The 25,141-nt window shown below is 42.5% G+C and overlaps 1 protein-coding gene and 1 pseudogene across 5 annotated transcripts; one reads left to right on the top strand and one right to left on the bottom strand.

Moving 5' to 3' along the window:
* ERVW-1 (endogenous retrovirus group W member 1) lies at nt 421–2,421 on the top strand (annotated as a pseudogene).
* Nucleotides 586–24,493, bottom strand: GATAD1 (GATA zinc finger domain containing 1). 5 transcript variants are annotated; one of them, XR_004183205.1, is made up of 8 exons: nt 22,526–24,493; nt 21,635–21,760; nt 19,741–19,800; nt 15,825–16,008; nt 12,960–12,997; nt 8,839–8,930; nt 7,221–7,293; nt 586–763 (listed from the first exon to the last, which is right to left on the bottom strand). XR_004183205.1 is itself a non-coding variant. In XM_017956970.3 (5 exons), the coding sequence occupies exons 1-5, from the start codon at nt 22,778–22,780 to the stop codon at nt 12,966–12,968; spliced, it is 657 nt and encodes a 218-aa protein (XP_017812459.3). In that variant the 5' UTR covers nt 22,781–24,493; the 3' UTR covers nt 11,703–12,965. The 5 variants fall into 5 exon arrangements, 2 of the variants coding, with proteins under 2 accessions (XP_017812459.3, XP_003896385.3); XR_004183203.1 differs by lacking the exons at nt 586–763; nt 7,221–7,293 and adding an exon at nt 13,792–14,160 and having other exon boundaries at nt 8,852–8,930; nt 22,526–23,137; XR_004183204.1 differs by lacking the exons at nt 586–763; nt 7,221–7,293; nt 8,839–8,930 and adding an exon at nt 13,792–14,160 and having other exon boundaries at nt 11,703–12,997; nt 22,526–23,137.
* Nucleotides 24,494–25,141: the final 648 nt, after the last annotated feature.

Below are 25,141 nucleotides of genomic sequence, written 5' to 3'. Positions count from 1 at the left end.
CCCTTCCTAACCAATGACCTTGTGCTTGACCGAGAAACGGCCAACTTAGTTGCAGACATCACTTCCTTAGCCAAATATCAACAAGTTCTTAAAACATTACAAGGAGCCTGTCCCCGAGAAGAGGGAAAGGAACTATTCCACCCTGGTGGTATGGTATTAGTCAAGTTCCTTCCCTCTAATTCCCCATCCCTAGATACATCCTGGGAAGGATCCTACCCAGTCATTTTATCTACCCCAACTGCGGTTAAAGTGGCTGGAGTGGAGTCATGGATACATCACACTCGAGTCAAACCCTGGATACAGCCAAAGGAACCTGAAAATCCAGGAGACAACGCTAGCTATTCCTGTGAACCTCTAGAGGATTTGCGCCTGCTCTTCAAACGACAACCAGGAGGAAAGTAACTAAAATCGTAAATCCCCATGGCCCTCCCTTATCATATTTTTCTCTTTACTGTTCTCTTACCCCCTTTCACTCTCACTGCACCCCCTCCATGCCGCTGTACGACCAGTAGCTCCCCTTACCAAGAGTTTCTATGGAGAATGCAGCGTCCTGGAAATATTGATGCCCCATTGTATAGGAGTTTATCTAAGGGAACCCCCACCTTCACTGCCCACACCCATATGCCCCGCAACTGTTATAATGCTGCCACTCTTTGCATGCAATCAAATACTCACTATTGGACAGGAAAAATGATTAATCCTAGTTGTCCTGGAGGACTTGGAGCCACTGTCTGTTGGACTTACTTCACCCATACCTGTATGTCTGATGGGGGTGGAGTTCAAGATCAGGCAAGAGAGAAACACATAGAAGAAGTAATCTCCCAACTGACCCGGGTACATAGCACCTCTAGCCCCTGCAGAGGACTAGATCTCTCAAAACTACATGAAACCCTCCGTACCCATACTCGCCTAGTAAGCCTATTTAATACCACCCTCCTTGGGCTCCATGAGGTCTCGGCCTAAAACCCTACTAACTGTTGGATGTGCCTCCCCCTGCACTTCAGGCCTACATTTCAATCCCTGTACCTGAACAATGGAACAACTTCAGCACAGAAATAAACACCACTTCTGTTTTAGTAGGACCTCTTGTTTCCAACCTGGAAATAACCCGTACCTCAAACCTCACCTGTGTAAATTTTAGCAGTACTATAGACACAACCAACTCCCAATGCATCAGGTGGGTAACTCCTCCCACATGAATAGTCTGCCTACCCTCAGGAATATTTTTTGTCTGCGGTACCTCAGCCTATCGTTGTTTGAATGGCTCTTCAGAATCTATGTGCTTCCTCTCATTCTTAGTGCCACCTATGACCATCTACACTGAACAAGATTTATACAATTATGTCATACATAAGCCCCGCAACAAAAGAGTACCCATTCTTCCTTTTGTTATCGGAGCAGGAGTGCTAGGTGGACTAGGTACTGGCATTGGCGGTATCACAACCTCTACTCAGTTCTACTACAAACTATCTCAAGAACTAAATGGTGACATGGAACGGGTCGCCGACTCCCTGGTCACCTTGCAAGATCAACTTAACTCCCTAGCAGCAGTAGTCCTTCAAAATCAAAGAGCTTTAGACTTGCTAACTGCCGAAAGAGGGGGAACCTCTTTATTTTTAGGGGAAGAATGCTGTTATTATGTTAATCAATCTGGAATCATCAGTGAGAAAGTTAAAGAAATTAAAGATCGAATACAACGTAGAGCAAAGGAGCTTCAAAACACTGGACCCTGGGGCCTCCTCAGTCAATGGATGCCCCGGATTCTCCCCTTCTTAGGACTTCTAGCAGCTATAATATTGCTACTCCTCCTTGGACCCTGTATCTTTAACCTCTTTGTTAAGTTTGTCTCTTCTAGAATCAAAGCTGTAAACTACAAATGGAGCCCCAGATGCAGTCCATGACTTAAGTTCTACCACAGACCCCTGGACTGGCCTGCTGGCCCATGATCCGATGTTAATGACATCAAAGGCACCCCTCCTGAGGAAATCTCAACTGCACAACCCCTACTACGCCCCAATTCAGCAGGAAGCAGTTAGAGCAGTCATCGGCCAACCTCCCCAATAGCACTTAGGTTTTCCTGTTGAGAGGGGGCACTAAGAGACAGGACTAGCTGGATTTCCTAGGACAACTAAGAATCCCTAAGGCTAGCTGGGAAGGTGACCGCATCCACCTTTAAACAGGGCGCTTGCAACTTAGCTCACACCCGACCAATCAGAGAGCTCACTAAAATGCTGATTAGGCAAAAACAGAAGGTAAAGAAATAGCCAATCATCTATTGCCTGAGAGCACAGCGGGAGGGACAAGGATGGGGATATAAACCCAGGCATTCCAGCTGGCAACAGCAACCCCCTTTGGGTCCCCTCCCTTTGTATGGGAGCTCTGTTTTCACTCTATTTCACTCTATTAAATCTTGCAACTGCACTCTTCTGGTCCGTGTTTGTTACAGCTCAAGCTGAGCTTTCGCTCGCTGTCCACCACTGCTGTTTGCCGCCATCGCAGACCCGCTGACTCCCATCCCTCTCCCTTACAATAGTAAGCAATTAATTTGGATTTGCGAATTGATCAGTCCAAAGTGGCTGCCAGTTTGAAAATCTCAGGAAGGTACCATATATACTAAGAGAAGCCCTGACATGAGGGCCTAAGCCAAAAGTTGGCCCACATCCTTCCTCTTCCAAATTTAGGATGGGCACTGTAAGGATAAATATGAATTCAAAAGAATAAGTTTAATTCCACCTGTTGAAAATAAGGCAAGAAATTTTCCTCCCCTCCCTTTATGTCAGGTTATTACTTGAGAAAACTTGTATGTACTTTCTCAGTCTCTTTGAGATACATATATATATATATATATACACACACACACACATTTTTTTTTTTTTTTTTTGGAGACGGAGTTTTGCTCTTGTTTCCCAGGCTGGAGTGCAGTGGTGCAATCTCGGCTCACTGCAACCTCCGCCTCCAGATTCAAGTGATTCTCCTGCCTCAGCCACCCCAGTAGCTAGGATTACAGATGCGTGTCACCATGCCTGGCTAATTTTTTGTATTTTTAGTAGAGATGGGTTTCACCATGTTGGCCAGGCTGGTTTCCAACTCCTGACCTCAGGTGATCCACCCGCCTCGGCCTCCCAAAGTGCTGGGATTACAGGTGTGAGCCACTATGCCCAGCCTGAAATATATATATATTTAAAAACTGAATCAGCCTTTTGTCAGCTTTATGACCAAGGAATGTCTTTCTCAAGGACCTGGGAAATGTAAACATCACCAGATAGCATACCTATCTTCCAGTTTCTGTGGGAGGGTAACAACCTAATCTTAATGAGTGACTTGCACCAAGCTGTAAAAGTAACTCCTGTTTCCACACTCCCCCAGCCCCCAAAAGTTGATTATCTTAGGTAACACAAGTGGTCACATCAATTGTCAGGTAAAGTTAGGATGAACTGTGTGACCAATGGTGCTGTCAAATTCTCTTAGTTGAAGACTATTTATCTTGAAAACATACATGTAATGAATGGGCTGTACATGCTTGGCTGTATAAAAGGGTGAAATTTCCTTCTGTCTTTATGATCTCTTAGCAAAGTGCCTGTGATGTGCATCACATTCTCATTTAATGTTTATTCATTAATAAAGCTTTTCTTTCTCTACTGCCTTCATGGAGAGGATTTCTGGGTTGAGAGAAGACTTTGTTTTTTAAAGTACATTTCCCCAGTAGCACCTTCACTCTTTATTCTAAAATGGCTGGCTGGGTGTGGTGGCTCACGCCTGTAATCACAACCCTTTGGGAGGCCAAGGTGGGAGGACTGTTTGAGGCCAGGAGTTTGAGAACTAGCCTAAGCAATATAGTGAGACCCCACCTCTTAAAAAAAAAAAAAAAAAAAAAAAAAGCTGGGCATGGTAGTGCACAACTGTGGTCCCAGCTACTCAGGAGGCTGAGGCAGGAGAATCGCTTGAACCTGGGCAGCTAAGGTTGCAGTGAGCAGTGATCACACCACTGCACTCCAGCCTAGGTGACAGTGCAAGAACCTGTTTAAAAAAAATAAATAAATAAAATTGCTGTCTTTTTCACTCACACCTTCACTATTCATGGGGAGAAGTGTGTAAGGTATAACAGTCTTTTTGTAATAAACCTCCCCACTTCCACTCAGCTTCTGCTAACCAGGTGGCACATCGAAGTTAAGAGTAATTAGAAGTAGAGATGATGTTATGAGAAGTTGAAGTTAAGATTGTAGCTCTTCTTTTTTCTTTTTTTTTTTTTTGAGACCGAGTCTCACTCTGTCGCCCAGGCTTGAGTATAATGGCGCGATCTTGGCTCACTGCAACCTCCACTGTCCAGGTGCAAGCGATTCTCCTGCCTCAGTCTCCTGAGTAGCTGTGATTACAGGGACGTGCCACCATGCCAGGCTAATTTTTGTATTTTGAGTAGAGACGAGGTTTCACCACGTTGACCAGGCTGGTCTTGAACTTCAGTCCTCAGGTGATCTGCCCGCCTCTGCCTCCCAAAGTGCTGGGATGACAGGCGTGAGCCACTATGCCTGGTAGATTGTAGCTTTTTTGTTTATAATTGGGTAATTACTTCATACCAGTCTGTCATGTTTAATAAATAACACAGGTTAGTGATTGGCTTTTTTTTTTTTTTTTTTTTTGAGATGGAGTTTCCCTCTTGTCACACAGGTTAGAGTGCAATGGTGTGATCTTGGCTCACTGCAGCCTCCACCTCCCAAGTTCAAGTGATTCTCCTGCCTCAGTCTCCGGAGTAGCTGGGATTACAGAGGCCTGCCACCACACTCAGAAAATTTTTGTATTTTTAGCAGGGACGGGGTTTCACCATGTTGGTCAGGCTGGTCTTGAACTCCTGACCTCAGGTGATCCACCTGCCTCAGCCTCCCAAAGTGCTGGGATTACAGGCATGAGCCACTGTACCCAGCCTCTTCTTCAACAGAAAAGAAAGAAAATGAAACTATGTAAGTTCAGCTATGTGCAGGGATGCTTTAGAAATAACATTTAGATTTTTAATTTGTATTAGATTCTTTGGACCTAGTACTGTATTTCTCACAGTAGCATTTACCCTATTTCTTTTGGATCTTACGTATGACAGTTCAGCAGTGACATTTCCATGGTATTTTCTTAACTTCTTTAGGTCTCATATTTCCTATCTGTAGAATGAGGTAGTTAGATTAGATGGTCTCTAAATCCATATGTCTACAAAGAATATGAATCTTTGAAAAATTGTTTTCTTCATCTGGATCACAAGCCACTATCAATCTATGAGAATCTGCACTGGAGTTGAAGAAACTAGCTTTATTCACGAAATCAAATTTCATTTGCCTAGAAATGTTCAGCTTACAATATCTGACATGAACTCTTTGGAAGCTCCTCTATTGCATTATTCTGATGCTTAGAGCATCAATATGCTGGGACACTCCCTTGCCTAACCCCTGTGCCCAGGGGCCCTGCCTGAGGACGCTGGCAGGATTCTCTAGCTTGCTCTGAAAAACAATGCCTTTGCTGTAGCCACTCTTCTGGTTGTCCTTTTATAGCCCGTCCCCATTTCAGTGATTCCCCTGCAAGCTGAAGCATGCAGCAATTAGAGCAGTTTTTCGATTCTTTTTCATTCCCAAGGCCCTTTCCTAGACTTTCATAATGCAAGACACAAGGACAGACAATTATTATTTCTAGGCTTCGGATATCTGTGCAGAGGACCAGAGTTGAGAAAGGGAGCCTTGACTGTGGTAGGCCTGAATGTGTTCTAATTTTGGACATGACCTCAGAGTGAGCACTGAGGCTGGCCCACAGGCCAGAGACCCACAAACAACATGGCTGCCCGTCTTGCCCACCTGCCTCACACAGTTTGTCCCATAAAAGCATTAAATTAGGAGACAGAAACCAATGGTGCAGAGTTTTGTTACTACATTGCACATCTTCTGAGTTCTCAAATCCATATTTTCAATTATCTAATGGATACTCAAGTCCAGGAGATGCCTCACAGTCCTCACATTACAAAACAGAACAAACACCTCACATCACCTGCAAATCTCAACCTGGCCTTGTTTACTAACTGGGAGATTTTTAAATCATAAGAATCAAGTAGGATCTTTGCCCATGTATTTTGTAAGATTTTTTCACCTACCACAAAGTTGTACTCACGTCTTCCTTAATTCATCCTTCTCCCTCAGTCTCTATTTACAACTGGTTATTAAATTCTGTTGACTTTATCTCCTATATATCTATTTTTTTAAGATTATGGTAAAATATGCATAACAAAACTTACAATTTTAACCTTTTTTTTGAGACGAAGTCTCACTCTGCTACCCAGGCTGGAGTACAGTGGCGCAATCTCAACTCATTGCAACCTCTGCCTCCTGGGTTCAAGCAATTCCCAGGCCTCATCCTCCTGGCAGCTGGGACTACAGTCACCCACCACCACACTCAACTAATTTTTGTATTTTTACTAGAGATGGGGTTTTGCCATGTTGGCCAGGCTGGTCTTTTTAACTCCTGACCTCAACTGATCCACTTGCCTTGGCCTCCCAAAGAGCTGGGATTACAGGCGTGAGCCACCACACCCAAGCATTAACCTTTTTTTTGTTTTGTTTTTGAGTCGGATTCTCACTCTGTTGCCCAGGCTGGAGCGCAGTGGCGCGATCTCAGCTCACTGCAAGCTCTGCCTCCCGGGTTCATACCATTCTCCTGCCTCAGCCTCCCAAGTAGCTGGGACTACAGGCACCCGCCACCACACCCAGCTATTTCTTTTTTTTTTTTTTTTTTTGTATTTTTTAGTAGACACAGGGTTTCACTGTGTTAGCCAGAATGGTCTCAATCTCCTGACCTCATGATCCACCCGCCTTGACCTCCCAAAGTTCTGGGATTACAGGCATGAGCCACTGCGTCAGGCCAGCATTAACCATTTTTAAGGGTACAATTTAGTGTCATTAAGTACATTCATCATGTTAACTACTCTCACTACCCATTTCCAGGATTTTTTCAAAATCACTCCAAACAGAAACTTTGTACCCACAACACCCCTCTTCCCCCAACCCTGGTAACCTCTAATGTTCTGTCGCTATGACATAATTTGCCTATTCTAGGTAACTAACTCATATAAGTGGAATTATATAATACTTGTCTTTTTAAGTTTGGCTTATTTCCCTTAGCATGTTTTCAAGGTTCACCCTTATAGAATGTATCAGAATTTCATTTTTTCTATGGCTGAATAATATCCCACTCACCACGTTTTGATCATCCACTCGTCTGCTGATGGGTCCTTGTGTTGTTTCTATCCATCTCTGTCAGCTCGGGCTGCTGTGACAAAATACCGTAGCCTGAGTGGTTTAAACAACACACATTCATTTCTCACAGTTCTAGATGCTGAGAACCCAAGACCAAGGTGCTGGCAGATTTGGGTTCTGGTGAGAGCTCTCTTCCTAGCTGTGGCCACCTTCTGGCTATCTTCTTACATAGTGAGGAGAGAAAGGAAGGCTTTGGTCTGTTTTCCTCTTCCTAACAGGACACTAATTCCACTATGGGGGCTCCACCCTCATGACTTCATCGAAATCTGATTACCTCCCAAACACCCTACTCCCCTAATACCATTGCCTTGGGGGCCAGGGATTTAACATATGAACTTGGGGCATGGTGATCAGGCACACATTCAGCCTGTAACACCATTTAGATTACCATCTTTGGACCTAAATAAATATTTTAAAGTTGTATTTTTTTTCTGATTATATAAGTAACGGATGCTAGCAATACAAACTTCAAAATTTTTAAAAGCATAAAGAATATTAAAATGACTATAATTCCAACTATGCTTGCTGTTGACATTTTGTTTGTTCCAGTTTTCTTTATATGTATATGTATGCATGTGTATATGTGAGTGTGTGTTTTTTTTTTTTACAAAATCAGAATCATTATGTAGTTGTGTCCAGGTTTTACACTAACCATTTTATAAACTTTTTTTGCATTATTAAAAATTATTTGTAAATGGTATTTCTGATGACTGCACAAAATTCTATTAGAAAAATATCAAAATTCATTTTCCTATTGTTGGACCTTTAGATTGTTTCTGGTTTCTCACAACTTTAAATACTGGAAACAACCTCTTTTTATACTCATTTTTTGGTCCACATTTTAAATCCTCTTAGCATGATTCTTAGAAATGAAATTACTAGATCAAGAAGTATAAATACTTTTAAGAGTATTGATACATATTGCTATTCTAAAAAGCTATGTTAATTTACATGGGCCACCAGCTGGATAGGGTGTCCCTCTGTGCCTCTGAGATGGTCCCTAGTGGTCTCTGCCCTTGGAGTTCACACCCTTGTGTCGTCCTGTGCTCACACCGTACCAGGGTTGGTCTGTGTGACCCAACAGCATATGGCAGAAGTGCTGGTATGTCCCTTCTTTCAGATTAGGTTATAGAAAAGATGGTGGCTTCCATCTTGGGTACAACTGCACTTGCGTCTTTCTGTCACGAATCATTTGCTGTGAGCAAACCTGTGGAGGCCCATAGAGAGGAATGGAAGCTTCCTGCCAACAGCCACATGTGGGAGCTGTTTCTCCCGTTTTATTCTTTGCTCTTCAATTTAGTATATAAACTTTAAAATAATGCAATCTATCTTTCCCTATGTGATCTCTTTCATTACTTTTTAAACAATGTATCAAAATACTACATATTCATAGCAAAAAGAAGATAGCCAAATAATTCTAAATAGTTTATAATGAGAAACAGTAGTTCTTTGCCTTTTCTTTCAGAGTCTCAGCAACTGTTATCAGCCAGAATTTGATTAGAGAAACAGAACCACTTAGGAGCGATACAGAATAAGGAATCTATAAAGGCAACTTTACCTTATACAATTGTGGGAGCTTGCTGAACGCTCTGTGCAAAGCTGTTGCTTCTGTGTTTGGTGTCGGGGCCTTAAGTCAGCAGGGCAGGCAGTCTGGAAGGGAAGACAGATTTCAAGTGGAGGACAGGAAAGAAAAACTTGAAGCTACATTAGTCTCTTACCCTCGCCAAACCTCCAATTCAGATGACACAGGCACTAGGCAGAAGACGCTGGTGACCTTTACCACACAGCTAAGCATGCGCCTGGCCCAGGAGTGGCTGAAGCTGAAGGAAGTCACTCCCGAGTTCTTTCCTAGAATCATGATGTCAATATAGGAAAATAACGAAATCACTGACTTTATTTCCTCAGCTGGCCATTCATCTCCCTTTCAAGGGTTTAAGAACTACTATTTATAAAATATTCCAGATATGTATAGACTAAAAGCCAGTGGTTGTTTACCACCAGTTGGGCAGTATGCAAACAAACGTGTGTGTGTGTGTGTGTGTGTGTGTGTGCTTATTGTAAAAAATTTGGAAAATACTGCATGTTAGAGAAAATTTGGAAAATACTGCAAAGTATAAAGCTGAAAAGAGTAGCTGTAGAAAACCTCTGTTGACATGTTAAAATTCTGGAGGCATTTCTGTCTTTGTTTTGTTTTGAGACAAGGTCTCACTTCTATCACCCAAGCTGGAGTGGTGGCATGATCATGGGTCACTGCAGCTCAAGTGATCCTCCACCTCAGTCTCCTAAAGTGCTGGGATTACAGGCATGAGCTACTGTGCCTGGGCTCCTTCCATCTTTTATAAAAGATGCTTCTTGTTTGCAGAATTGCTGTCATACAGTTCTACATTCTGTCTTTTTTTCTCTTATTTATTGTGAACCTTTCTGTTATTACTAGCAATCTTCCTCGTGGGTCACCATTAAGATGTGTTTAAATAAATTACCGTGCATTTGTGCATCTGACCCAATAATTAATGGCCCACCTCTTGTGGGTCATTTGGGTTCCTTCTCCTTGGCACAGACCTTCTCCTGGCTTATGTTTCTTGGGTGTAGGAGGTACACCCTCCTACCAAAGGTATGGCTCACACACTTGGTATGAAGTAAACAGCACAGTTCTTCAAACATGTCCAGGGCAGCCAGACAAAATCCACAAAAATGTCTCTCCCTTTTCTGGGCATGACAGAAACTTCATTCTAAGCTTGTGCATTGTTTAGATGTAGACACAACACACATGCATGTGTATAAAGCAAATAAATACATTTCCCTCTATTGTTCATTTGATTTTACCTACTTATGACTGAAATGGAAAACTTATTAGGCCTGGAAAAGTCTTTCACAGCTGGGAACTGGAATGGTTTGGGATAATTTCTTTCAAACGCTCATGTTAAGCTTTATTTGTCTTAAGAGAACTATTTAAAACTCATCTTAAAAACAATCTAATACTAACCCAGAATATAACAATCTAAGTTTTTTTTTTTTTTTTTTTTTTTTTTTTTTGAGACGGAGTCTCGCTCTGTCGCCCAGGCTGGAGTGCAGTGGCGCGATCTCGGCTCACTGCAAGCTCCACCTCCCGGGCTCACGCCATTCTCCCGCCTCAGCCTCCGAGTAGCTGGGACTACAGGCGCCCGCCACCACGCCCGGCTAGTTTTTTGTATTTTTAGTAGAGACGGGGTTTCACCATGTTAGCCAGGATGGTCTCGATCTCCTGACCTCGTGATCCACCCGCCTCGGCCTCCCAAAGTGCTGGGATTACAGGCTTGAGCCACCGCGCCCGGCCAACAATCTAAGTTTTACTTGACTATTCACAATTTAAAAGTTTCAGCCAAAGTTAATATGAATTAATAACTAAAATATCAACAAGCATTTTAGTTAACAGTATCTAATTCAGACCCTACACTCAGCATTTCCCATAAGCAAGAACCTGGGTTAGGTTATGTGGAAGTTAGAGATGAGTAAATAAAACACAGCATTCCCGCCCTACAAGGAACAAAGGGATAGGAATGATGATGGAAGTAGAAACTTAAATGTGATGACAATAGGATAGAGATTGATTTCAAAAAGCCATGGGAATCTGACAAGGTCTCAAAGAAAGAATCTGAAGGCATTAAGAAAGGTCTTTGGAAGGTAGAATTGGACAGAACAGTACGAACAAGGGCTCAGAGCCAGAAAAATTAGGCGGGTATATGGGGGAAACATTTTAGTGGTAATGAGGAGACAAGGCTGGGAACACAGACCAGGGCCATATCAGGTTTGGCCTCAGCAGAGAAATGTAAGCAATGGGAACCATCGCACTGGGTGAAATTCCATCTTTATTTTAAAAGATGGTACACAACCATCTACCAATTTATAAACAGATGGTCAATTTATAGATTTTTAAAAGTCTACATTTTAATATTTTACATTGTGTTCATTTTATTAGCCATTTCTGGATTTTCCCAAAATCTATTACTTATTAATGATGAATCTATCTACTTCAAATTCTTTTTTTTTTTTTTAGATGGATTCATGCCCTGTCACCCAGGCTGGAGTGCAGTGGCACGATCTCAGCTCACTGCAGCCTCTGCCTCCCGAGTTCCAGTGATTCTCCTGCCTCAGTCTCCGGAGTAGACTAGCTGGGATTATAGGTGCACACCACCATGCCTGACTAATTTTTGTATTCTTAGTAGAGACAGGGTTTCACCATGTTGACCAGGCTGGTCTCAAGCTCCTGACCTCAAGCGATCCTCCTGCCTCGGCCTTCCAAAGTGCTGGGATTACAAGCGTGAGCCACTGCACCTGGTCTCTACTCCAAATTCTAAGTACTATACTGTTTTGGTTTTACATACCATTTTTGGTTAAATAGCCCCATTTAAATTGTTTAAATGAAATAAATACATCCAAAGTAAATACATTGTGAAAAATACATTTTAATCCAAAAGTTTTGAATATTAGCATTTAGAAAGTCATTTACAATCAATTTTACTATAACCTTTGTGAATAAAGAGATCACTATGTATGTGTAGCTACCTACAGTTGTTTCTTTCCAACTCACAAACTGTAACTATGTGGGAAAAGGGTAAGAGTTAAAGCCACTGCAGTTCAAAATCATTACAATCAACTTAGATTCTGCAAATTTTCCCAGGGTTGAAAAATGCTGGTTAAATCAGGACAGAAGTGGAGGCAAGTAAGTGCACCTACTCCTCCCCCATTTTACATGTTGCTCCCTTACTTAACTGGCAAAGACCTGCACCTGAATTCCAGAAAATTTCATATACAACAGGCCTCTTATTACGGGTCCACAGCAGATGGTTTAGGGTAGACGTTTTAAAGATATCAATGCTAATGGCCTACCAGTGACTTTCATGACTTCCCAATCTTCATTTTAATGGTAGTCAAGAAACTATCAAGCGGGATGCCTGATCTCAACATGTTTCCTCTGTGGCTTTGGTGAAGCTGACTATCTGCAGTATAAAATCTTATGGTTTGATTGGAAGTCTTGTTTTTGACTAGAAACAGTAAAGAGCAGCTTTATTAAGATCAATGGAATGGTTCTGAATGCCTGTTTGCTACAGAAGGATTAAATGAAAGTTTTTCTTTCTTTTTTTTTTTTTTGGAGACAGAGTCTTGCGCTATCACACAGGCTGGAGAACAGTGGCGCAATCTTGGCTTACCGCAACCTCCACCTCCCGAGTTCAAGCAATTCTCCTGCCTCAGCCTCCCGAGTAGCTGGGATTACAGGCCTGCACCATAACACTCAACTAATTTTTCTATTTTTAGTAGAGACAGGGTTTCATCATGTTGGCCGGGTTGGTCCTGAACTCCTGACCTCAAGTGATCCATCCACTCAGGCCTCCCAAAGTGCTGGGATTACAGGTGTGAGCCACTGCGCCTGGCCTAGATGAAAGTTTTTAAAAGCCTGGGCTAGTAAAATCATCCACCAATCATTTTTCTTATGGTTAAAGCAGCCAAAAAGCTGTCACAGCATTTTTGAGATGAGAACATAAGGCTTGTGTGGCTTTATGATAGATACTGTTAGTCATTTTATTTCATTAAGCCCTTGGTCAGTCATCTATACCTTAATTAATATTTTGTTCTTATAGAAAAATATAAAATGTCCATTTTATGAGTTTCTAGAAATAAATAATGGAGAAAAATAGATACTACCTGTTCCTAATGGTCTCTCTGGAAATTACAGCTTTTGCCTAGGAAGATACACATATAGAATATCATTTAAGTTCAAAACATATTTCATTACATTCTATCCCTTTGAATTTTTTGTTTTTTTGAGATGGAGTCTTGCTCTGTCACCCAGGCTGGTGTGCAGTGGCACAATCTCAGCTCATTGCAACCTCCACCTCCTGGGTTCAACCAAGTCTCCTGCCTCAGCCTCCCGAGTAGCTGGGACTACAGGTGTGCACCACCATGCCTGGCTAATTTTTATATTTTTAGTAGAGACAGGGTTTCACCATGCTGGCCAGGTTGATCTTGAACTCCCAACCTCAGGCGATCCGTCTGCCTCAGCCTCCCAAAGTGCTGGGATTAAAGGCGTGAGCCACTGTGCCCAGCCATTTTTTTTTTTCCAAGACAGAGTCTCACTCTGTTGCCCAGGCTGGAGCACAGCAGCACAATCTTGGCTCATTGCAACCTCCGCCTCCTGGGTTTAGGTGATTCTCCTGCCTCAGCCTCCCAAAGATCTGGGATTACAGGCAAATGTCACCATATCTGGCTAATTTTTGTATTTTTAGTAGAGACGGGGTTTCGCCATGTTGGCCAGGCTGGTCTCGAACTCCTGACCTCAGGCAATCCACTTCCCGACCTCAGGTGATCTGCCTGCCTCAGCATCCCAAAGTGCTGGGATTACAGGCATAAGCCACTGTGCCTGGCCCTAACCCTTTTAATTTTCTAAGTAACCAGTAATAAATAATCTAATGATTACTAGGTAGTAGAAAAAAACTTTTGAGTCATTTTTCCAGCTAAGAATTTCATTTAAAGATACCTATGACATATCCTGTGGTACTAAGAAGATCAGAGAACTGGAAATCCAGTTTTTTTGTGATATTTTTAAGAGACAGAATCTCACTCCATTGCCCAGCCTGGAGAGCAGTGATGCAATAGCTGAGACTACAGGCGTGAGCCACCACACCAGGCCTGGAAATCCAGTTTTAATTTGTGAACTACAAATGGTTGGCAACTGTTTCCTTAATTGTTATTGCAGGAGTAGGCCCAACATGAGTCCATATGTAGCCCTTCTCTGGTCTGGTGGGAACTGTGGGAAATGGTGATGACCGTGACTTGAAATACTCAGAAGGTGCATGACAAACAAATTCCAAGTATTCCATCTTCCTTGGAAGATCTTCCTCTGGCCCTGGAAGGCAGCCAAGGGAAAGGTTAAATACATTTTTGACCATATACATCATTTTCATAAGATGTTAAAATTTCTAGACACTGGGAGAGACCACTCTGGGAGCAACCTGGCATTAGCCCTTGAAACATGCAGTACTTTGAAATTATTCTTAATCATTTTTTCTTCTTTAATGGCTTAAAGAATATGGAATTCTCCCAAAAACAGTGATTGAACACTTGCATCATGTTTATTTTATACCCACACTGTTGTAAGTTTACACATATCAATACCTTCATTCCTCACAGCAACCTTCTGAGGTAGGCATTATTATTATTCCCATTTTACATATGAGGAAAGTGAGGCAAGAGAAACTAAGAAATTTGCCAAAGTCACATGGCTGGTAAATGGCGGGCTATGAACCCAGACACTCTGGCTCCAGAACTGGTGTTCTGACCTCACGCCATGCTGCCTCACTGTAGGACAAGGATGCATATCAGAATCTGGGGATTAGAAAGAGGAATCCCGAAGGTGATTCTGATACATCACTGCCTCTGCTGGGATCCTGACCCATAGATACGGTAAATAAAAGTTCTATGTACTTATAAGCAGAAGGCTAGAACTGTTTGGTAATGTACCAAACTTGACATGTAGGTGAGAATAACAGTGGTATATTATTTGTCCCTGGAGTTCTCTTCAAAAAAAATTTATGCTTGTCCTCAGGATGCAAAAGTAATGATGCATGCTCATTGCAGAAAGATTAAAAAGTCTGAAGTAACTTTAAAAATCTGAAAACTTTTAAAATTGTATTAATCACTAAATTCTTGTGAGTCTATGTCAAAACTGTTTTGGCAGCTTTGAAATTAACAAAAGCACAGCAGCTGCCATTTCAACTATCAGCCTTTATATTATAAAGGCCTAAGATGACATGTGTAGCATGCAGAGGTATGCATACTGAGAACTTGCAAGTATGGGATAACTGGGATAGTTCTTTTCTAAATTATTTTTGAATAGGTTTGTATAAATAAGTAACCTAAATAACCAAGTTCCTGAGCAATAAATTCTTGTAGTACAGTTTAACCCTGGGTCACTCTAAAAAAAACCTTATCCGTATCACTTCTTAGTAGATGCACATTGCTCTAACTCAAAATAACTGATAGCACTCAAACTCCAGCTACATAAAATGCCTCATATTTTCTATAAAGCTCTAATTTTTTTGTACTTAATTATACTCATGCTTTTTTCTTATGGACTGAACTGCATCCCCCCCATCCTCCAAATTCGTATGTTGAAGCCCTAATCCCCATGTGATGGTACTTGGAGATCAGACCTTTAGGGAGGCAATTAAGGTTAAATGAAACCATAAGGGTGGGGCCCTCATCTGACAGAAATGGTGTCCTTATAAGAAGAGACACCAAAGAGCTCTCTCTCCATGAAAGGCCATGTGAGGACACAGCAAGAAGGTGGCTATTTACAAGACAGGAAGAAAAGCCTCCCCAGAAATCCATGTTACCAGAACCTTGATGTTGGACTTCAGCCTCCAAAACTGTGAGAAAGTGACTTTCTGGTGTTTAAGCCACTCAGTCTGTGATATTTTGTCCTGACAGCCCAAGCTGACTAACACACTTTTTTACATAATATTGGAGAGTTAACTAAGTTAAAGAACCTGTGCCATTTGTCAAACTTGCCTATGATATAGGAGGCGGGATCAAATTGGTCTCTGGGGCTAGAGAGGGTAGGAATGAGCCACGTCAGTGCTGCACTCTTCTCGCAATACTGGTCCTGGATAAAACCTCTGATTTGAGCGTAGTAGGGCTTTCCATCTTGTTCATCAATCACAGAAACAACATCACCAATTTGGTAATATACTCCCTGGGTGAAAGAGAAGATAATCCCACATTGAAAATAAAAATAGAACACCACAGCTATGAATGAACCTTAATAGGTAAGCAAGTTTTCAAAGCGGTCAATAAAAGGTGTTCAAGATAGTCTAATGTATCAATCAATGTTTATATGTTTGGTGCCAATTCTAAAGTTGTTTCACTTTTGAATGAAAATTATACATACACATTCGAGGGTGCATATATGACAGTTGACATCTGGAGAAAACATTTATTCATAAAGTACTTTGATTTTATATTGCTATAATACTATCCCTACTTTTTAAAAAATAGATTTTATTTTTTACAGAGGTTTTAAGTTTACAGTAAAATTGAGCAGAAGTAGAGAGATTTCCCATAGACTCCCTGCCCCCACACATGCACATCCTCCCCTATTATCAATAACCCCACCCACCACTGGAGTGGTACACTTGTTACACAGATGAACCTACACTGACACAGCACCATCAAAGACCAGAGTTCACATTAGGGTTCACTCTTGGTGCTGTGTATTCTATGGGGTTGGGCAAATGAATAATGACATGTACCCACCATTATAGTATCATACAAAGACAGTATTAATAGTTTCACTGCCCTAAAAATCCTCTGTGCTCCGTACTGTCCCTACTTTGTTAGCCACAGTCATGAAGTGGTAGTAAGGTTAAACGGCTTGCTGAAAGTCATAGAGACTGCAGCCGAAGCTCCTACATCAGCTCAGTAGTCTTTCTCTGTAATGTGTTGAAAATCAATGCTGATTTAATAAGAATGCATTCTACATGCCACCCTCCCCAACCATCCATTCAAAGAAAATAGATACCATGAATTCAAACCAAAACAAATTCAAACCAAAAATAATCTTTGGATTATAGTCTTCAGGATATGTTTACCTCAACCTATTGTACATCTCCTAGACTCACTGCTGCCTTTCTCTTCCACTCCCAGTTGAGTTTTATATCCTTCCACAACAGAACTACTAGTACTTCTGGAATTCAAGGCTTTGTGTCTCATTCATTTCTGTTCCACTTTATACCCAACTAACTAATGTGTACATGTCCTGTGTTAAATCTTCCCTATGACTCTAGCATCCATCCTATGTCCTCTTTCCTGGGTCTTGAGCTGGAAATAATCTCTCCTCTAAACACCCATAATGGTTGATCCAAATCTTTATGACATCCAGCACCTCCTTAAGTGGAAGTAGTTTTCTCGGTGGGATATACTGTCCTTGACTATGGAAACAGTGTAATTAATTGCTGCTTCCCTTCAAACAGGGACTTGGCAGCAGGTAAACCTGCAGGAATGTGTACCTCAACCATAAAAACACTTCTGAGGAAATACTTCCAGTAACGGAACTGTAACATAGCACCTGATAGGCCAGGAGTTTTTTCCTGGTGGACCCTTTATCCAAGTGTCTGACGGTGGCTGTTTCATCTGGGTCACTATGGATGGGTCTGGTCTATGCAGGCCAGTCTGTTACTTGCTAGTTCCTACCCATCAACAGCTGGTCCTTCCTCCCAGTCATTAGTCCAAAGTTATTTATCATATCGTTTGCATTTATGGTTTGCTTTGTCCACATGTATAATCAATATTCCCAAATTCTAAATGAGAATACTTGCTTATCATAGGCTTATCATGCATATCACAGCATACTCAAATGTATGCTGAATGAATATGAATCCAAAACATCTGCTTTCATAGTGTAAAGGCAGAAATGTAAAGACAATGTCTTAGTGAAAGATTCCAGTGGTAGGCAGTGCCTGGCACATAGTAGGTATTTATTAATATGTGCTGTGTTGTGTACATATATATAACACCAAACAGGACTAAGTCACTGATCTGAGTGGTCTCCTCATTTGCTGAGAGGATTCAAGGTTTCTGGTGGAGAAAAGGGATCCACAAGAGAACAGCACTAGCTTAGGCATCACCAGACCTGAGTTCATGGAGTTGTTCTGCCACCGCCATGCTCCAAGGAGGCCACTCAGCCATTCTGGGTCTTGGGTTGTCACACTCTTGACCGTTGACCCCAGTGGCTCCCACTCAGGCTCCTCTTGCATGCCTGATCTGGGCTCTAGCTCAGTGGCTGGCAATGACCTCTTGAACTTGCCACCATGGTGCTGCCTGCCAGTGGCACTGCTGTGACAGCCCCCACAATACTGGGCATTTGCAACATTGCTTGACTACTTTGTAGGATTATTGTCCTTACCACTTAATAAACATGGGTGGCAGACAATACGAAAGTACAGTCAGTCACAATAACAGGTCCCACACGCCTTTCCATGGAGACACACATGGAAATCATTAGCACACTAAACCCGTAGCTCAACAAGTTGCTTCTGGCCTTAATCTGTAAATTGTGAAGGTAACGCACAAATACGAAAATATGATAACTCCTACATTCATTGAGTGCTTACTCTGCTAAGTGCTTAACACATATGATTTCACTTGACCCACCGAGGTAGAAACTATTTACAATTCCTATTTTAGAGATGAGACATCAGAGAGGTTGGTCCTCGTCGCATAGCTAGTCACTTGCTAAAGCTATAGAGCCAGGAACTATGCTCTAGGCTTAAGCTCTGGTAATGAGACTGCCTCACTCCATGACTTGTTGGCTATGTGATCTTGGACAAGTTAATTAACCTCGCTATGCCTCAATCTTCTCATCCAGAAAATGGGGATAGTAGTATCCACCTCATAGGGTGAACTGAATGAAATAAAGCATGCAAAATGTTCAGTCACTGATACATTGCAACTGTTTGCTAAACTTTAGATATTTTATTAACAATGTATTAAATGTTGGAAAAACAAGAGACATGTTTGCCTGTATACAGATTTCTTTTGTTGTTGGTTTTTCCCAGCCCTGCTGAGGAATGCCAGTGTAACCCTGTGGGGAGGAACAATTTCAACTATATAGATTGCGGGCTTTAAAAAAAGTATACTTAAGGGCATAATCACTTCAGTTTCTCAGTTCACCTGGGTCAAGTATAAAGCACTAACTCACACCACTGTCCCCTAAATGATAGTTCAGATCCCAAAGCACCAAATAGCCTTCATTGGTTGCTGCCTGTGCCGTGCCAGGCCTGCCGAGCCTTGGGGGGGTCTATGTTCTAATTCCTTTCCTAAGACTTCTGGTTTAAACACAACAATCTGTCACTTCTCTCACTGAGGTATCAGATGTCCATGGACTTTGGCCCTAGGAAACCTGACCTCCTCATTGTTTTATCAAAACATCTTGGAATTCCTCTCACCATGGATTTCTAGTAGGTGTTAATCCTCACTACTGCCCTTACTCAGCTCAACTCCACTTAAAGGCATTTCAGAATCTTTGGGCCTACTCTACCCATCTGACACCACCGTCTACAACCTGTACTAGTCCAAATCCTGTCTCTGTTCTTCTTGTTCTTCAATGCCATCACACTAATGGCTCACTCTTCCATGGTTCCACACTATACAATCAGCACTCTAAGAACACTTCCTATAATCTACACTAAAAAACAATACTTAAGATCCTCATATCATATGTCAGTAGGCACCTTCTCCTCCCACTTCAGCTCTAGATGAGATGTTTGAATAACAGTCACTCATGGGGGAAAATAGTTAAGAAGGGAACAAAAAGTATAACCACACCTTAAACAAATAAAGAGGAGATACCTTTAGACTAATCCAACATTTTAGTGGCACATTATCCACTAGGCCCAACTCTCCCTTCAGTAACTCTACAAAAGCTTACCTTGTAGAAGATTGATTCTGCAGTGATTATAGTGGAAACCGACTCAGGAGCTTTGATGGGCTATGAAAATACAAAACACGTTAGCACATTCATAGTATGTATGTGTGTACAGGTATTTTCCCAGCCCTATGAGAGTTCTGTAATTTGAGAAATACTAAAATGTACTGTTTGGTGACAAGAACTGCAATAAAAAGATAAATGATTTTCTGAATGTTGTGGCAAAGCAGTCTACTTCCACGGCAGTTTCTGCTACTATTAGCTTAAAAATTGCTGAGACAAAGAACAAGCTTCGATTATGCTGCTGAAATCTAATGCAAAGTCCTCTCAGAGCTTCACTACACATAAACATTCCAGTTATAAAAATGTACCTGCTCTAATAGCCTGAGCATGACAGAATGCAAGTAATAAAAAATGTACAGATGAATACAAAGTGAAAAAGTGTCTCCTTGAAGACATTTTCCAACTCAACTATTTAGCCATAATACTCAACGTCGGTTTTCTAGCAAGCTGGAACTAAGGCTTTAGAAACTTTGACAGTTCTTAGCAATTTGCTACCATCCAACCATTTTTGAAATCCCTACTAAAGCTTCAATACATACTTTTATGCCACAACATAGAAAGTAGGCCTCCCCAGATGTGTCTTGCTTAGTAACATTGAAGAAAGAGTTGCAGACAAACGATAATGAATTAATTGCTGAGAACATAGTATACTATACTTAAAAGGAAAAAAATGTGCATATGTGATACAAATACCAATAAGATATTTTGCATAATCAACAAATGCCTTGCTTAACTAAATTATAAAAATCTTAAATAAATTAGAAGCAACTACTCTGAAAAAGAAAATACTTTGGGGAAGGGAACATCACACACTGGGGCCCATCGGAGATGGGGGGCAAGGGGAGGGAGAGCATTAGGACAAATATCTAATGCACATGGGCCTTAAAACCTAGATGATGGGTTGACAGGTGCAGCAAACCACCATGGCACATGTATACCTATGTAACAAACCTGCACGTTCTGCACATGTATCCCAGAATTTAAAGTAAAATTTTAAAAAATTAATTAAATTAAATTACATTAAAAAAAAAAAAGAAAATAGTCTGCCATCTGCATAAGTCTACTGCAGGGTCCCTTTGTGTTTTAGAAATAAATATGCCCAACTTCAAAAATGTCTTTACGGGTAAGTGAAACATTCCTGTTCTGAAAGAAAAGAATACCATACTGAGACTTAAAAAAATAGTCCATAATGCACTGTCCATTGTGTTTGAACATTATCCCTTGTTTATAAAAACTGATAATTTAATTGCAATAAAAATATGCTTTCAATTATTTCCAGCACAGGTCTTTCAACAATGTCTTTTCTTAGAGTAGAAGAGATAAGGCTTAGCAGAATTTTTGACTCATATTCATCAAATACATCATCATCATAAGTCAATAAGATACATTTTCTGGGGCTTTAATAATAAATAAATATGCAAATGATGAGTTCTAGTGTTAATATTTACTTAATTTTTAAAGAATGAAAAAAAAGTTTTCTTAGTGTACCTGGCCATATCAAGAACCATAATCTCTCCTCTTCCTTTCCATAGAGAACCCCAAAAAATGGGCTCAAGGCTGATGTTTCTTTTAAACTCATATTTTATATTTTCCAGGGGAAAAAAATAAAAGCTAAAAAAAAAAAAAAAAAAAAAGGAAAGAGTATTATTACCTTTAAAAATAGTGAGCCTCCTGCAACAGAGCTCATTCCCTTTTGGGGAGTCTGGACCACTCCCCAGAATACTAAGGAAGGGCTACCAAGGGCAGAGTCCAAGTTCAATGGCGGGAAATGAAGGCAGTGGCAGGATACACACAACATCATTACAGTAAAAGGCACTGTCCACAAATATCTTACATTTTTCAATTTAAATATATGTCTTCTCCCTTTTCCTTTGGTGGAAACTTTCTTCTCAGCAGCCGGAGCAGATTTGTATTTAGTGTTTCTGAGCCGAGCAGACCTCCTGTGAATTTCCTGCTTACTCTGTTACACAAACAAATTAAAGAACAGAGAAAGAAGTAAAAAGTGTATAAAGGTTGCAATACAATCATCTTACAAGGATCCCAGAGTATGTACTTTATAGGAGTATTTAACAATTAAGAGCGCGCCTTTGCTTTTCAACAGAGGTAATTTCAGCAACTGGGCTAAGTAAAACCGGAAGTTCAGCACCGGAATCTCGGAGCTCGCTGGACAGGCGTCTCCAGAGCCTCCAAAAGGTGTGAGCTGCTTGTAATAGGTCAGGAGGCGGAAGTAAGAGTCAGTCTGGGCCAAGACAAACACTATTCATTTGTTGTGTCTACAATAGAGAAAAACACTTAACAACTTTACTCCCTAAGGCCAGATAACGTATTAGGTTATGGCGCCTCCTACAACTGAATACTTAAGCTGCCATTTACAATAATGACATAATAATCTTACTTCATAACCTGATGAGACAAAACCTTTAACAAGCAATGAGGTCCAGCACCTGCACTTGTGGCATGACCCTGTTTACGACTGTGTAGACATGTGCATATTGAGATTTTCTTAAGGGCTTTACATTTTGGTTCTTATTGCTTTGAATTTCTTATAACAGGTGCTTTGGAATGGGTCAAACCAAAGATCTTAGTAGGAGGTGGGGAGGGGCGTTCCAGCCGGCAGGACCACGGCGAGCCGGGAAGCCCGGGCCCGCCCGCTCCCAAACCACCCGGCCCCTGCCGCCTAGCGCCCGGTCGGCCTCCGCCGGCGGGAGGGGCCGGAGGAGCTCACCTGCTTGCCGCCCCCGCCCCCGTTGCTCTGCGGAGGTGTGGCGGAGGTGCTGGCGAAGGTCGCCGCGCCGAAGCCGCCGCCACCGCCGCTGCTGCCCCCAGTCCCTCCAGCCGCCCCCGAGCCTGCGCCCCCGCTGCCTGCGCCGCCCCGGCCAGTGCAGTGATGGCAGAGGATCTCCCCCTGCGTGCCCTTCTTCCACATGGAGGACGACGTGGTCTTGCATACGCTGCAGGTGGGCTTCAGGCCCAGCGGCATGGTGGCCGGCTCGGGCGGCCCCCGCGGGCGCAGAGACACGGGAATGGCGGACGCTAGCCCGGCCGCCCCCTGGTCGGCCCACCCACTCCCGGCGATAGGAAGAGCGGTGAGGGTGACAGCACCGAGCTGCCCGTGAAGGGACTAGGCCGCTAGCGCTGCCGCGTGGAGGCGGGAAGCGGGTTCCGCCGGCTCCGCCGGCTCGGCGCCCAGCACCAGCCCCGGGAGGCCCGAGGCACTGGGAAGCAGGACCGGGAACGGGATATGGCCGGCGAGGACGCGGAGGCTTCCGGCGGTGAGCTGGCCCCAGGGCCGCGCAGCCCGACCGCCTGACCGGAAGTGCAGCACCCGGAATTACTGGGAGCTTGCCGTAGTTCCGCTTGCTGTCGCCTAGGGGCGCGGTTCTCAAACTTTTTGGTGTCAGGCCTAGAATTTGCGGGGTAAAATGCAGGACGCCCAATGAAATGTGACTTTCAGGTAAACGACGAACAATTGTTTTTAGCGTGAGTGTATTTCATGCAATAATGGTTTATCTGAGAGGAGTTTAACTGGGAGTCCTGTATTTTTATGTGCTAAATCTGGCAATCCAGGTCTGGCGTGGTGGCTCACGCTTGCAATCCCAGCACTTTGGGAGACCAAGGCTGGCGGATTACTTGAGCTCAGGAGTTCGAAATCAGCCTGGCCAACATGGTGAAACCCCTTCTCTACTAAAAATACAAAAGTTAGCCAGGCTCAGTAGTGGCGGGCTCCGGGGTAATCCCAGCTACTCTGGAGGCTGCGGCAGAAGAATCTCTTGAGTGCGGGAGGTAGAGCCTGCAGTGAGCCAAGATCATGCCATTGCACTTCAGCCTGGGGGATAGAGTGAGACTCTGACTCAAGAAAAAAAAAAAATCTGGCAGTCTTTCTCAGGACCCCTTTACACTCTTAAAAAAATTATAATTTGGACATGCCCCTACATCTCCCCCCAACCCATACTTTTGTTTAGTTGAATTCAGAGCATGCCATTTACGGACATCGACAAGGGATTCAGAAAATGCCATCCACTGACATTTATGTTTTAGAAATTGAAATTGAGACATTTTACAGCCTAAGATGTCAAGCGCACATTCTTCAGCCATTGGGTAATATCGTTGCAAGTCCCTTGGACTCTGAAGAGTATACCGATTAGAGAATGTGGAGAAAATTGAATAACTGGCTGTTATTCAATTCAAAACTGTTGGAAAACAGTTTTGGCTCTGAGGACCCAGCAGTTGACAAACAGCGGGCCTGCCTGGGACAAGCGCAGTATGAGAAGTCAGATCGACTCTTTTAATGTCACTAGTCAATACAGGCCTCGCCAGACAAGTCTCTCCTCAGCCTCACTTGGAAGAGCATGTCCTCTCTTCATGATCCTGGGTTTCCTAGACTTAGTATCCTTGGAAGAGTCTTGATGAATATATTGTGGTGGGAAGCAATGGGGAGAAACAAATGCCTATTATGTCACAAAACCACATTTAGTGCTTATGACAACCTTGAAATGAGATATTATCAGATTTTACTGTTAATTGGTGATCAACAGAGGCACTTCTATGTGAACTGGCTGTCATTATAGCTGCTGCCGTTGGCACCAATTTCGAGGAGGACTTTGGAGCAGCCCTCTGGGGTGTGGGTTGTGGCTCAGTCATCCCCCCTCTAAATCTGTTTCCGTAACAGTAAAAATAAGTTTCCAGGACTCTTATGGGGATTAGGGCCAACTGTAAAAGTGGTTGAGGAGACTAGGTGAAGTGTTTAGAGCCTGCCATCCCAAAATATGCCACTTTGGCATATTGATTCTTCTGAGCCAGGGGCAATGGAGCAAAAACAGATGCAGGGAAGGCTCTCTGAACACCCTCTTTCTGTTTGAGGCAGAACATAAAAGTTCCCTTATGAAAGGTGCCCTTTCTGTACCAGGAAGAGGAGAATATTATTGCTAGAGGCAGAGTTGCCACTGAGATGAATCTACAAACAAAACCTTACAAAAATTTGTAGCCTATATTTTCCATTAACTTTCCACATACAGTTCTTAGTCACTTTCCCACAATTTGCCAGCCTTAGCCCAAGCCCCTTTGTCGTGTCACATCCCTGCAATTTATTGTTCTTTGTTTAAAAGGACATATAAGCTTTTGGGCCTAGTAACTTCTAGGGTCTTTATTTTTCTTACAAAGTCTCCTGTGCATGTATAAAAACATTAAAACTTTTATGTCTTTTCCCGTAAATCTGTCTTATGTTAGTTTAATTCCCATGCCCAGCCACAGAACCAGAGGTGAGAAGAGGCCAGGCATAGTGGCTCATGCCTGTAATCCCAGCACTTTGGGAGGCTGAGGCAGGTGGATCGCCTGAGGTCAG

The sequence above is a fragment of the Papio anubis genome, chromosome 4, assembly GCF_008728515.1.
Source record: "Papio anubis isolate 15944 chromosome 4, Panubis1.0, whole genome shotgun sequence".
In the NCBI taxonomy this organism is placed as follows: Eukaryota; Metazoa; Chordata; class Mammalia; order Primates; family Cercopithecidae; genus Papio; species Papio anubis.
Note: the sequence above shows the minus strand (reverse complement) of the source record. Positions and strands in the feature narration are given on the sequence as shown.